This window comes from Balaenoptera ricei, chromosome 20, assembly GCF_028023285.1.
Source record: "Balaenoptera ricei isolate mBalRic1 chromosome 20, mBalRic1.hap2, whole genome shotgun sequence".
Classification (NCBI taxonomy): domain Eukaryota; kingdom Metazoa; phylum Chordata; class Mammalia; order Artiodactyla; family Balaenopteridae; genus Balaenoptera; species Balaenoptera ricei.
Window position 1 is genome coordinate 63,455,909 of NC_082658.1, and position 12,904 is coordinate 63,468,812.

Consider the following 12,904-nt stretch of genomic DNA (forward strand, 5'->3'; position numbering starts at 1 on the left):
GCAGAGGGGTGGAGGGTGAGGCGATGGAGAGCCCGGCCGGCCCAAGGGCTGAAGGGGGCCCCCCTGGGGCCCCGACCCAAGCCCAGCCTTTAGACAAGCCCCTCTCCCTGTCCGTCCCGCTTCTGTACCCCGAGGGCCAAGCCCCGAGGGCCGACGGCCCTTTCCTGTCCCCCCTGTTTCTTCTTGTGTCCTGGGCCCTTAGGAGGCCTGGGAGGAAGTGACCCCAGGTCCAGCGCCCTCTCCCACCGTCCAGGCCCCTGTGTCAGTGCCGGCCAGGCCTGGTGTCTGGCTGAACTGGCCACCCAGGGAATTTAGGTGGAGAGAAAGGACGCCCCCCCCTGCCCCCCGCAGGCCTGTTTCCTCTTCTCCCCTCTCGGGTCCTCCTCCCGTTTGCCCCCTGCTGACAGGTCTGGGTGGTCTGCCTGGGGCTCTGCGGAGGGGCTTTGTGGGAGTCCCGTCCCCTTCCCTAGCACCCTTCACCTGTCGCTTTATGTGGTTCCTGCAGGTGGGTTTTCTGTGTGTGTGGTAAAACACACATTACTAAAATTGACCGTTTCAGCCATCTTAAGGTATAGTTTTGTGACGCTCAGGACCTCACCACGTGAATGGGTGTCGGGTCAGTCACGGGCTGAGGCGCAGCGGGCAGGAGCCGGGCGGTGCTGGGGGCAGCAAGCCTCCCCCCACACCTGTGTGCTCGTTGCCTGAGGGCGGGTCCCTGCGTGTGGACCGGCGGCTCTGTCCCTGTGGCCATCTGGGTGCCAGCCGTTGCTGCACCAGAGTCCAGCTGGAGCTGCTCAAGGACACGGTCAGGACAGGCCTGATGGCCGAGTGGCCGCACGAAGGAGCAGTGGGCGGGGCAGACAGACGGGGGCAGCTCACGGCAGAGCAGGGCGGGCAGCCGGTGCAGGGGGAGCACCTAGAGATCGGGTGGGGCCTCCCCCAGGCTCATGGGCGGGGGACAGGACTCAGCTCCTGTGGCTGCAGGACCGAGGCCCTCACCCTAGAGTCTGTGCCCTCCCCACAGCAGGGCGGGCGCCTTCTTCCAGGCCAGCGGGAGAGTCTCTCTGACCTCCACAGCCTCTTTGAAAGGGCCCCAGGGTAACCTTTTGGGTGAAATGCCCTGACCTCGTACCACCAGGTACTGCCCCCCCCCCCCCCGCGTTCACGGCCCACCCTCCAGGGGAGGGGTTGTGGGGTTATGCAGAGCACGGTGAGCCTGTATCAGCCTGGGCTCCTCCCCCTTCCCTTCCCCGACCGGGCGGATGTGTAAGACCGACAGGCCCTCTCTTGGCTGTGATGGGTTTGGGGAACACTTTGGAAAGGTGATGTGTTGATCAAATGTACAGAATCAGTACAGCATCAGAGCCCTAAATTCCACATGATTTTTCACAGGTGGAAAATGTTACCCAGGTGAACATTTTTTTTGATTTTGTGGTTATACGCTTATTTTAATGTGTATTAGAAAAAACAAGTGAGCCTGTCAGATGCTACTTTCGTGGACAGTTTTGCTTGGTGTGGGTTGAAGAAAGGGGCGCTTAGTGCCCCGAGCCCGAGATGGTGTCGTGGCCGCGTCCCCGAGCGGCCGGAGTTCCCAGGGCTTATCGGCTGCGGATAGAAAGGGGCGCCGAGCGGGACACCCCTCCCCACCTCCACCCATGTTCTGGGGTTTCTGGGGAGCAGAATGCAGACAGCTTTGTCACACTGGTGACCGAAAGCTCAGTCCAGGTTTTAAAAGCAGAACTAGAGACAAATGGATGAGCCTCTCCATTCGCACCCCCAGCGCAGAAAACCCCAAAAGAAACTGCGTCTCCTCCGTGGGATCGCAGCTCTGGCCCCGCCCAGCGTGCCTGTCCTGCTTCATCTCGTGGTGTCACCCTCAGCTCCCTCCCCGGTCCCTCCAGCTGTCCCTGAGCTCTGTGGGCAGAGCCCAGCGGGTCACATACCTCCCAGTGTCACCATCACAGGGGTGAAAACTGAGCCTGGGGCACCCAGGTCTGTCTGAACCCAGTGCCACTTTTCTGCCCGAGCCCACGTCTCTTCCATCGGGTCGCCATGCGGTGTCCCTCACTAGAACTTGGGGCCGTGGGCGCACCAGGCCGCGGGCGGCCTAGCGGTGGCCAGAGGGGACCCGGCATGCCTCGCTGCCCTAGGTTTGGGGGTCGGGGGTCAGCCCGGGCGGGGGCTGAGCGGCAGCGGGTCATCCGCGTGGAGGCCTGAGCCCCTCCCCCCCTCACGCTCACGCACACTCGCTCTGCCGCGTGGTCCCTAACGCTCTGGTGGCCAAGGAGCCAGGGGCCTGCAGGCCAGGGCCCACTTGCTGCCCACGCCTGGCTCCTCCCACTCCAGCACCTGCAGACAGGAGAGGTGGGAGGGGGCGGAGGCTGCTGGTCTCTCAGAGCCGCGGGTGGGGGGGGGGGGCGGGCACGGGCACGGCCACCTAGCACAACACCGGGTGTGCGCGGCCCTGAGCCAATCCCAGCGGCTCAGCCTGGAGCTGCAGGGTGACCCTGAGCCCAGGCAGCAGGAGGGGTGGGTGGAGAGCAGGGGGTGTGGGCAGCGTGACCGGTGGCCAGGTGTGCCCTGACACACGTGTGCCCCTGTTTGACAGGTCACCATGCAGGCCTCTGCCCACGGCGTCCTGTTTGCTGTTCAAACAGACGCTTCTCCCTCCCTCCCTGCCCCCCTTCTTCCCTTGCGGGGAGGGGAGGCGAGGGGAGGGGGCTGCTTTTCCTCTGGCTGCTGAACATGTGCTGTGACCCCTGCTGCCTGGCGTGGGCCGGGGCCAGGGAGATGCGCGGGGCAGGAGGCGCCGCTGTTCTCCACGGGCTGAACGTAGTTCGGGCGGCCCCCCTGCAGCCCACTTCACTCGCTTTCGGCACCCGCCTTGCCCCGAGTTCGACACCCCTGGCCCGGCTACTCTGGGGGCCCCAGGGAGCGGGGGCGGGAAGGGCAGGGTGGTCCCTCCGCACAGCAGTGACCTGTCTCTCCCGTCCCCTGCCCCGCAGCTTCACGCAGGCCATGCTGAGCCAGCCCAGGATGCAGAGCCTGGACAACCCCTTGGCCTACCGCGTGGGCCTGGCACTCCTGGGAGTGGGCGGCGTGTTTGTCCTTTCCAGTTTCCTGGCTCTGGGCTTCACCGGGACCTTCCTAGGTAAGACCCCCGGGGCGGGGGGCCGGGGCCCTGCTACCACCAGCTCCAGGCCGCCTTTGCTCCTCCAGGCCTTGGTCTGCCCTGCTCGGCTTGGGGGGCCGGGCTCTCAAACCCCATCCAGCTGCTTGGCCGCCAGGAAGGGCGGGATTTCTGTTTGCTGTGTGCGGGCTGCGAGCCGGAGCTGGCGACCGATGGAGGGCGCTCGCCTTCTGCTTTCCCCACCGCCTGCGGCTCCGCTGCTTTGGGGCTGGGAGCCCAGTGCTGGCCTGGCTGGATGTCCTCCTGACGTCAATTCCCAGCAGCTTGGAAGCTCGCGAAGGGGAGCAGCCCGGGGGCGGGGTGGGGGCTGCAGGGGCCAGGGCAGCCCCGGGACTGGGGCGGGGAGGGGGCCACTGCTGCAGAGAGTGCCCTCCGGGCACACGGGGCACAGGGAGGTGACCCGGCTCTGACGGCCTGGGTCAGGGGCTCCTGGGTCCTCCTCCCCTCGCCCCAGCCAGCTGTGGAGTCTTGGCCTCCATTCCCTGCAGTGCCTGGGGCGGCCTGGGGCTCTGCGGGCTGCAGCAGGGGTCCCACAGAAGACCCTCGGAAGGCAAATGAGAGTTGTCGTCCTCTGGGGACCAGCACTCGGGCGAGGACCCGGCAGCAGCTGGAGGGAGCCCGGTGCTAGAAGAGGGTGTGCAGGTGCAGGTGCAGGCGGAACCCAGGAGGGGTGGGGCGCAGGGCCGTGGGCGGGAGGGCGGGGGGCTGGTGTGCAAGGGCCAGTGGGGCCGGAGTGGAAGTCCAGCCGGGGGCCACGTCACACGTGTCCCGAGAGCCATGCAGGGGACTGAGGTGTCACTCCTGCGGAGGAGGGGGCCACAGGCGTGGTCTCCCAGCAACGAGGCGGCGACCGGTGGGGCCGAGATGGGCTGGGGGGCAGGGAGGAGGCGGGGACCACGGTGTGGGCCTCAGGAGGGGGAGGGAAGGGTGGTGCTGTCGTCTCAGGTCAGGAGAGCAGGGGTGAGCAGCCCCACAGCAGAGGGCGGCGGGTGGGGCGGCGGAGGGTCTGGAGGGGGGAGGGGGAAGGGCCCAGATACCAGCCGCCGCCGCGGAGAAACGGTCTGGAAACTCAAGGGGCCCACGGGCTCAGGGATTTAGGGCACGGCGGCCATTTCCCTCCCGTGAGTCACCCCAAAGCTGGTCTCTGTGCCCCCGGGAAGAAAGGTTCCCGCGGCTCCCCGGCCCCAAGCCCTCTGTCCCCAGACAGCGATGACGCCGCTGCCACTCCTCCTGCCCTACTTGTGCCTGGAGCTCAAGGGACGTCAGGGAGAGGGGGCCTTAGTGAGCAGTGCTGCGCCCTGGGGGCGATGCCCTGGCCGGGCTGCGCTGGACACTGTGCCTGTGTCTCATGCCTCTAGGGGAGGCTTCTCGGGGCGGCCACACGCTCCCCTGTGAGCGGCTCCAGGCCGGCTGGTGGGGCCCGGGGTGGGGGGCAGCCCAGCGGGGGGAGAAGGGAGGAGATGGGGGCAGAGATGGTGAATAGCAGGCAGGCCTGCCTTGGACGGTGTGGCGGGAAGGGTCTACAGGAGGGGATGTGAGCTGAGGGAGACGGCAGAGCAGGAGAGGTGTCCGGAGAGCGGGAAATAGGCACCCCAAGCGGGGGGAACGGCATGTGCAAAGGCACAGAGGCAGGAGTGGGTGGGCGTGGGGACTCAGTCAGTGCCTTGCGCCTGGGGACCCCAGGCCCCTCCGCCTGGGATGGGGTGGCCAGGATGTGACCCCCCGTCCTGCCTACCCTGTGCACAGGCGACTACTTCGGGATCCTGAAGGAGGCCAGAGTGACCACGTTCCCGTTCAGCATCCTAGACAACCCCATGTACTGGGGCAGCACGGCCAACTACCTGGGCTGGGCCATCATGTAAGTCCCGGGCTCCCCCTGCGCCGCCTGGGCGATGGGTCAGCTCTCGTGCCACCGTGGAGTCCAGGGCACTGGTCAGGGTCCCCTTCCTAGGACAGGGGTCGGCAAACTCCCTATTACAAGAGTGGGAGGTTCCCGGGCTGCAGGCAGGTGAAGGAATGGCTGTGGCTGGGGGCCCCACTGCCTTGTTCACGGACACCGAAATTAGAATTTCACGTAATTTTCACGAGTCACAAAATATTCTTTTGATTTTTTAAAACAATTAAAATTGTAAAAGCTGTTCTTGGCCTGGGGCCTGCTGACCCGGTGCTAGCACGTTGGGGCTGCGAGGCTCCCTGCCCACGGCCAGGCTGCAGGGATCCGCGCCCTGCGGACGAGGCCCCGTGCCGACCGCCGCCTGCATCGCCGGCTGTGGGTACCAGCAAGCGACCCGCCGTCAAGGAGGCTGGCACAGGGCATCACGCCGCTCGCCCCCCAGAGCAGCTCCCGTTTGTCCATTTTCTGGATGAGGACTTCTTCCATAGAAAGTTTTTTTTGTAGAAAGTGTTCTGCTTTTATTGAACGCTTGAAAACCACTTACCTAGAAGGTTTTCAGTGCTCCCAGAGACCAGAAGGGCGACAGGACCCAAAGGAATGAATCTCAATGGTGGAAGGTCTGGAGCGAGACGTCCCCTCCCAGCCCCACCTTCAGGGGTGGCCCAGGATCCAATCACTGGGCTTTGAGTGACGAGGAGCTAGGGGGACATCTGTGGGTCTGCGGGACACCCCCCAACCCCAGCTCATTAGAGACAAGCCATTACCCAGGGCGCCAGACGCTGACCCAGCAGGGCTGCCCCAGGCCTTCCGCAGCCCATCTGTCCCCACCTGCAGCCCCACGGATGGGCCTTCCCGGTACCCAAGCAACCAGGTGTGTGGGAGCCCCAGAAGGCCCAGAGCAGCGGGATTCTGGGGGCACCAGGAACCGGGCCTTCTCTCTCTGGGCCTGTCAGCCCGAGGGAGACGCCCCCTGCCCAGTATGCCCAGCCGGGTCCCTGGGACCAACCCCACCACCGCCCCAGGCTCGGGGCCAGGCCTGGGCTCTGGCATGTGGGCCACTGTGGACCTCAGTTTCCTCATCTGCAGTGTGGGATGATCATCTCCACATAGGTTGTTAGGTGCGACAGGTCTTTGAAGGTGGGAAAGTTCACGCAGACAGAACGGAGAAGGGCCTGTGTCGGGGTTGACCAGGTGCCGGCTGCCCCCACCCTCGCCTCCGTCGAGCCTAGTTAACTCGGCTTCCCAGGCAGGGGCCGCCAGCCTTAGGGATACTGTGGCCACAGAGCCCTGGCCCTGAGGTCCCCTGGGTGGGGGGCTCCAGCCTGCCCCTCCCCAGCTCCTGGGCTGCCTGGCTGTGTGGGGGAAGCCCTGCCCACTCCAGGAAACAGCACCAGGGCCCAGGGCCAGCGAGCAGAGCCTCAGGAGGGCAGATCTCATTTCAGCCCCAACGCATCTGTGGCCTTGGCATCTCCACGGGGCAGTGCCGAGGGCCAAGTGGCCCGGTCTGCTCTCAAGCTTGATTTGAATGGAGCCCATGGAACGGGAGTTGGCAGTTTCATAGGGGACACTTAACCTTCACTGTTGCTGGAGCCCCCAGATGGACAGTGTGAGGTCCCAGCGGGAGGGGAGTGGGCAGGGCAGAGGGTCCCCAAAGGGTATTCGTGTGTCTTCGTGCCCCTCTGCCTCGGGGCCCCTGGCCTGGGGCTCACGTTCCCCTCTGGCTCCTGGGCTCCACCAGCCAGCTCCCCTCCCTCGCTCCTCCCCGACCGTCTATGCAGGGGCTCAGCCCCCGCAGCAGTCACCAGCAGAGAGCCCGTGAAGGGGCCCAATGGACGCTCCGCCTGGCTTTGGCGGCCCTGGACCCATTTCTAGAAAACAGCCTGAGAACATCGCCTCTGGTGGGCAGGGAGAGCGTTTTTGGCCCCGGGACAGCCTCCTGGGCAGAAGAGGACATGCTGACCACCCAAGTGATTTGGGGAGGCCAGCCATTCCTTCCTCCCCACGTCACTGTTCTGAGCTCCTGGCTGGGGCTGGAGGGCTGCGGACAGGGCGCCGGGCCTGGACGGGCAGTGGCGAGCTGGTCCCCGGGTCAGGGCCCGGACCGTGGAGCCCCGGTCCGAGAGAAGGCTGGACCCGGGCCTGCCCCTGACCCGCGTTTCCCTGCAGGCACGCCAGCCCCACCGGCCTGCTGCTGACCACGGTGGTGGCGCTCATCTACACGGTCGCCATCCTGTACGAGGAGTGAGTAGGCGCCGTCTCGGGCCGGGGCTGCCGTGTACCGTCCGCGTGACCTGCACCAGCCCTGCCTCTCCCTGCAAGGCCTTTCCTGGGGCCTGGGCAGCTGGCCACGCCGAGTCACCGTCAGGGTGGCCGGCGAGCAGCAGAGAGCGGGCACAGGGCGGCCCGGGTGCCGGGCAGGTGGTGCTGGACCCTCCTGCTCCCACACGGACCCCTCAGCCCGTCCACGCCGGGTGGGGGGGCCTGGGTGGCAGCGTCAACCTCGACTCCAGCTAAGTGAGCCTCTCTCCCACCCCCGCAGGCCCTTCACCGCTGAGATCTACCGGCAGAAAGCCTCCCAGGCCCACAAGAGGAGCTGACGGCCCGTGGCCACTCCGTGAGGGTCCCCACCTCGGGCTTGCCCAGAGCACACGCCCCTTGAGGGGAGGGGGAGAGCGGTGCCCGGCCTGGGCTGTCCAGTGCCTTGGAAACGTGGCTTGGGGGCCTGGAAGGCGCCGTGTGGCCCCAGAGCCCCCTGCCCTGCCACCCACCATGTCCTGACCAATAAAGGCGCCTGACCCCAGCCCCCACCTTGGTCTCTGTCTGTCCAGGCCGGGGAGGGGCAGGCTGGGGTCTGGGAGGGGGGTCGGTGAGCCAGGAGGGGCGCCGCCATCCACGCCGAATGGGGGGGACTGCCCAGGCCTTTGGGCCTCCTGTGCCGCCAGCCTCGCCCCACTTCTGCCCCTTGTGGGGGGCCGGCGGGGCCTGGGTGGGAAGCACTGGGCCCTCCCCCACCCCCCTGCTGAACCCCGTGTCTCTGGTTACTGACATTTCTCTCCTAATCCTTCGTGGACCTCGCGTGGCCACAAGGAGCAGCTGTGGGGCCATCCGGGGCCGGTTGCCAGGCCTGACCGCAGAGCCACGGGGACGGGGAAGGACCCCCATTTGGGCCCGGCCTCCCCTGCACAGCCCCCAGCCCTCCAAGGGCACAGAACTCACCTTTCCTCCCTTCAGGATGGCAGACAGGTGTGCTCTATCTGTGCGCCTGGCCCTGCGCCTTGTGTTCTCCCCTGTGAAGTGGCTGCCATAGCCGTGCCCGCCCTGGGCACCGGAGCTGCTGGGCCCCCACCCCGCCGTGGAGCGCCTCAAGGGCGCCCTTTGGTGTCTGGGTTCCAGAGGTCTCCGGGCTCCAGGAGCCACAGGAGGCACGGAGGCTGATCTTACCCAACGCCTCTGCTCACATACCTCCAGGGACAGGAAGCTCACCCCTCCGCGGGCACCTCTGCACACACATCCTCCGCAGCCTTCGAGGACGCGCTGGCCCCCATGGCCTAAGCCGTCCCTCTGTCAGGGCAAGACCGAGCACCTCCGGGCCCCTGACCCGCGGGTCACACCGCCGTGAGGGGTGGGCCCGGACTGGGGAGGGTCGGCTGTGCTGGGAGCAGCCCACAAATGAGGAGGGAACTGCCGAGGAAGCGAGGTCAGAGGGGAGACCCAGCTCCGTGTAGCCCTGTCCTCTTCGTCAGGTGTGGCTGTGGGCCGGGGTGACACAGGACCCTCTGGGCAAGGAGCTGCTGGGGGTGGGCTCGGGCGGCAGGCTGGCGCTCTGCACAAGCATCCATCCGCACGCCCCCCGACGGGGCCTGCCCGGCACTCCTCAAACACGGCTTTCAAGAACCTTCTAAACAACTCTGTGCCAGCAGACCAGGCTGTGGTGGACACTTCCTGCCCTGGCGTCCAGCTGTCCGACCCCAGCCCACCCCCAAGTTCTGGCCAAATGGTTTAAGAGGTTCCCATTCCACTCTGAGCTGGAGAATTGCTTCACTGCAAGGAAATGATACAGGCAGGCGCTCAAGCATAGGAAGCGAGATCACTGGTAACATCGTAAACCTGGACAACCTAGAACTAATGCAATGGTGGGGGGGAGGGGCACACTTTGGGGAAAGAACGACAGGTGTGCTCAGGGCCTAATGAACTTGGCTGACCTGGGAGAACAAGTCTTAGAACCTGGCATGTGTGGGTGGGGATGGGCCCAGGTGCCAGGAATCGAAGGTTGAGCACCCAGGCTGGGCTCAGTACCCGCCGCTGTCACCAGCTGGAAGGGGCCAGACCTGGGGTGGGGGGAGGGAGGCTCTGACTCTAGCCTGGGTCCTGGCCCACTGACCTCCCCAGGGAGAGCTGTGTTCAAACCCTGGACCCTGCAGTTACTAGCTGTGGGCCCTGGGCAAGTCACTTCCCTTGCCTCAGTTTCTCCATCTGTAAAATGGAGAGAGTAATAGTTCCCACCCCTCAAGGGTGCCACGAGGAAGGACTTAAGAACAGTGCCTGGCATGGAATACATGGAATAAACACTCTCTGGTCCCCCTGCAGAGGCTGTGAGGTTCTGCCGGGATCCTGGTCACAGAGGGCTGGCCGAGAAGCCCATGAGAGTCCAGAGGCCCTGCGTAAACAGCTAGAGGCGCAGGCTGGCACCCCAGCATTGCCCACAGCTCCGACCTGCGTGGATGGGTCGGGGGGTGGCAACAGCTAACGACCCTGGCTTTCTCCCAAATCAGAGAGCCTCGCCCGTCACCGCGGGGAGCGATGGCTTTTCCATGAGCTCCAGGCTGGAGCTGGCCAGCCCTGGCAGCCTCTTCCCCAGCCTTTCGGCAGCAGCCCACTCCTGGTTACTGATCTACTGCTGCCCGCCCCCTGGTTTGTCCTGCGGCCTCGTGGGTCATTTACTATTGTTGTTATTACCAGGTCCTGCCCCTACACAGTTCGCAAGTTCTCAGCCAGTCAGAGCCAGACCACCATCTTCCAGAAGAGGAACCCGAGGTCCAGAGAAGGCCAGAGACCGCTGTGATACCCACACAGCATTCAGGCTCACTCTGGCTTCGAGACCAGCTTCCCCAGCTATAAAAATGGGAATGTTGGCCCACGGGACTCCAAAGGCACAAAATGCTATGGGGAAGGGAGGGGACACTGGCCTCAGACTGACTTCGGAAGGGCAAGCCTCTGGTCCTTCCAGTCTCCGACGGGAAGATGACGGGACAGCCTCTGGCTGAAAACCCCTGCCAGGATCCAGCGGATCTCTGGTTGGGAGAAAGGAGCTGAGCCTGCGGTAGAACGCGGGGTCGGGACGCTCTGGCTGCGCTGACTCCAGCCCTGAGCGTGGCGCTCACGGCTCCCCGTTCTGGCGGCGGGGCCTCTGCTGCACTCTGGCGGCCGAAGCGCGCGGCGCCCACCTCGCGCTGGCACGGCCGCCCGGGAGCAAAACCCGCCTGGGACGCGAAGGGGCTTACGCTGGGCCAGTTCGCAGAGCTGGTGAGAAGGTGCGCAGAGCCCGGACGCGGTGCCTGGCACCAGGCAAGCACATGCCATCACGCTGCCCAGTGTCGTTATTCTCTGGGGAAATTGCGTCCCAAAGAAAGTGAGTGTGCGCGCGTGTGAGTGCTGCGGTGGCGGGGGAGGGGGGGTTCCTTGCCCCAGGTCAGAGGCACAGCCGGGACTCCGTCCCCGACGCCCTTGCGGCCGCTGAGCCCCGCGCAGCGGAGAAGCGCAGGGTCCGCGTGCCCATAGCCGCAGGCAGACCCTGGACCGTTTCCTTCCCGAGCCCCGCGAGCGGGAACGGGCAGCGGCCCGCGGAGGTGGAGGGAAGGCGCGGCGGGGCCCGCGGGCGTGCGCACCATGACGCGCAGAGGCTGGGCGGGCGCGGGGCGGGGCGGCCACGTGGGCTGCATATAAGGGCAGTCGCTGGGCGCTGAGAGGCAGAGGTTTTGTCCGGGAGCTAGAGCCCAGGCGCAGCCGCAGCCCGAACCCGAGCCGCGCCGCCCGGCCGCTCTGCCGGCCCCGCCGCTCTGCCCCGTGCCCCCAGCCACAGTCGGCTCGTCTCGCGGCCCCGCGCTCGCCCCCGCGGTCCCTCTGCTCAATGAAATTGGCCGCGATGATCAAGAAGATGTGCCAGAGCGACTCGGAGCTGAGTATCCCGGCCAAGAACTGCTACCGCATGGTGGTCCTCGGCTCGTCCAAGGTGGGCAAGACGGCCATCGTGTCGCGCTTCCTCACGGGCCGCTTCGAGGACGCCTACACGCCCACCATCGAGGACTTCCACCGCAAGTTCTACTGCATCCGCGGCGAGATCTACCAGCTCGACATCCTCGACACGTCCGGCAACCACCCCTTCCCCGCCATGCGGCGCCTCTCCATCCTCACTGGTGAGCCGTGGCGGCCGGGCAGCGGGCGGGGGAAGGAGCGCGCCGCCGCAGTGCCGGGGACCCCTCGTCCCCGGGCGCCCGGACGCCCGGGCTGGAGGCGCAGTCCGCGGAGAGTTCGGCGCGACCCTCGCGGCGGCCGGAGCCCCGGCGTCGGGAGGCCCCAAAGTCAGCCCGCGTAAGTTGTCCCCTGGCGGCTGCCCTCACCCTCTCCTTTTCTGCTCCCCGTAGGAGACGTGTTCATCCTGGTGTTCAGCCTGGACAACCGCGACTCCTTCGAGGAGGTGCAGAGGCTCAAGCGGCAGATCCTCGACACCAAGTCTTGCCTCAAGAACAAAACCAAGGAGAACGTGGACGTGCCCCTGGTCATCTGTGGCAACAAGGGGGACCGGGACTTCTACCGCGAGGTGGAGCAGCGCGAGATAGAGCAGCTGGTGGGCGCCGACCCCCAGCGCTGCGCCTACTTCGAGATCTCGGCCAAGAGGAACAGCCGCCTGGACCAGATGTTCCACGCGCTCTTCGCCATGGCCAACCTGCCGCGCGAGATGAGCCCGGACCTGCACCGCCAGGTATCGGCGCAGCACTGCGAGGCGCTGCACAAGAAGGCGCTGCGGGGCAAGAGGCTGCGGCGAGCGGGCGGCGACCGGGACGACGCCTTCGGCATCTTAGCGCCCTGGGCGCGCAGGCCGAGCGTGCACAGCGATCTCATGTACATCCGCGAGAAGGCCAGCGGCGGCGGCCAGACCAAGGACAAGGAACGCTGCGTTATCAGCTAGGAACTCCCGCCCCGCGCGGGCGCAGAACCTCAGGAGGCCCTCTTGTCCAAGAGTCTAGTGTCCGGGCCGTGTGTCCCGAGCCCCGTGTGCGCGCGCACGCGCGCGCGCGCGGACGGGCGTCTTCCTTCCCAGCGCTCCAGCCTGTTCACTGGGGAGACTCAAAGGAACCGAGAAGGGACCATCATCTGCTCCAGAAGGAAAGAGAGCTAGCTGAGCCCGGGCTCCCCCAACCTCCGATCCCCCGTTGGCGCCTGCTAGCCCCACTCGCCCAGCAGAGGGTGAATTTGCCTTGTTTCTCACAAAGACCTAAGAATGGGGGTGGGAATGGGAGTTAATCAGCCACCACTGGGCTTTCAGCAATGGGTCCTGCCGGCTGGAGGGCCAGGACAAACGGGGCATTATCTGTGATTGCGGGTTGCCATGACAGCTGGCCTGAAACTGAGGGCGGGGTCCGATCGTAGGGAGTGACTTGTTTACATGTGTGTGCAACTGCACAAAGCAAAACATAAACCTTGCACTTTATAGTAGTTCTGGTGTCACCGTTGGACATGAACAAAATCTTACCTAGGTGTTTGTACTGTGTCTTTGAAGTTAGTCTTGTTACTGGTTTTTTAATATAAAATAAAATAACTTA

The 12,904-nt window shown here is 65.6% G+C and overlaps 2 protein-coding genes across 2 annotated transcripts in view; both read left to right on the forward strand.

Moving 5' to 3' along the window:
* The window catches only part of PEMT (phosphatidylethanolamine N-methyltransferase), a 45,855-nt gene extending 37,971 nt beyond the window's left edge, over positions 1–7,884 (forward strand). The window contains exons 4-7 of the mRNA XM_059906670.1: positions 3,006–3,151; positions 4,937–5,048; positions 7,251–7,325; positions 7,624–7,884. Coding sequence (XP_059762653.1) covers positions 3,006–3,151; positions 4,937–5,048; positions 7,251–7,325; positions 7,624–7,681 — 391 coding nt within the window. The 3' untranslated portion in view covers positions 7,682–7,884. The remainder of the gene's footprint in view (positions 1–3,005; positions 3,152–4,936; positions 5,049–7,250; positions 7,326–7,623) is intronic.
* Positions 7,885–9,323: 1,439 nt separating this feature from the next.
* On the forward strand, positions 9,324–12,904 carry RASD1 (ras related dexamethasone induced 1). Its single transcript, XM_059906669.1, has 2 exons — positions 9,324–11,497; positions 11,726–12,904. The coding sequence occupies exons 1-2, from the start codon at positions 11,212–11,214 to the stop codon at positions 12,268–12,270; spliced, it is 831 nt and encodes a 276-aa protein (XP_059762652.1). The 5' UTR covers positions 9,324–11,211; the 3' UTR covers positions 12,271–12,904.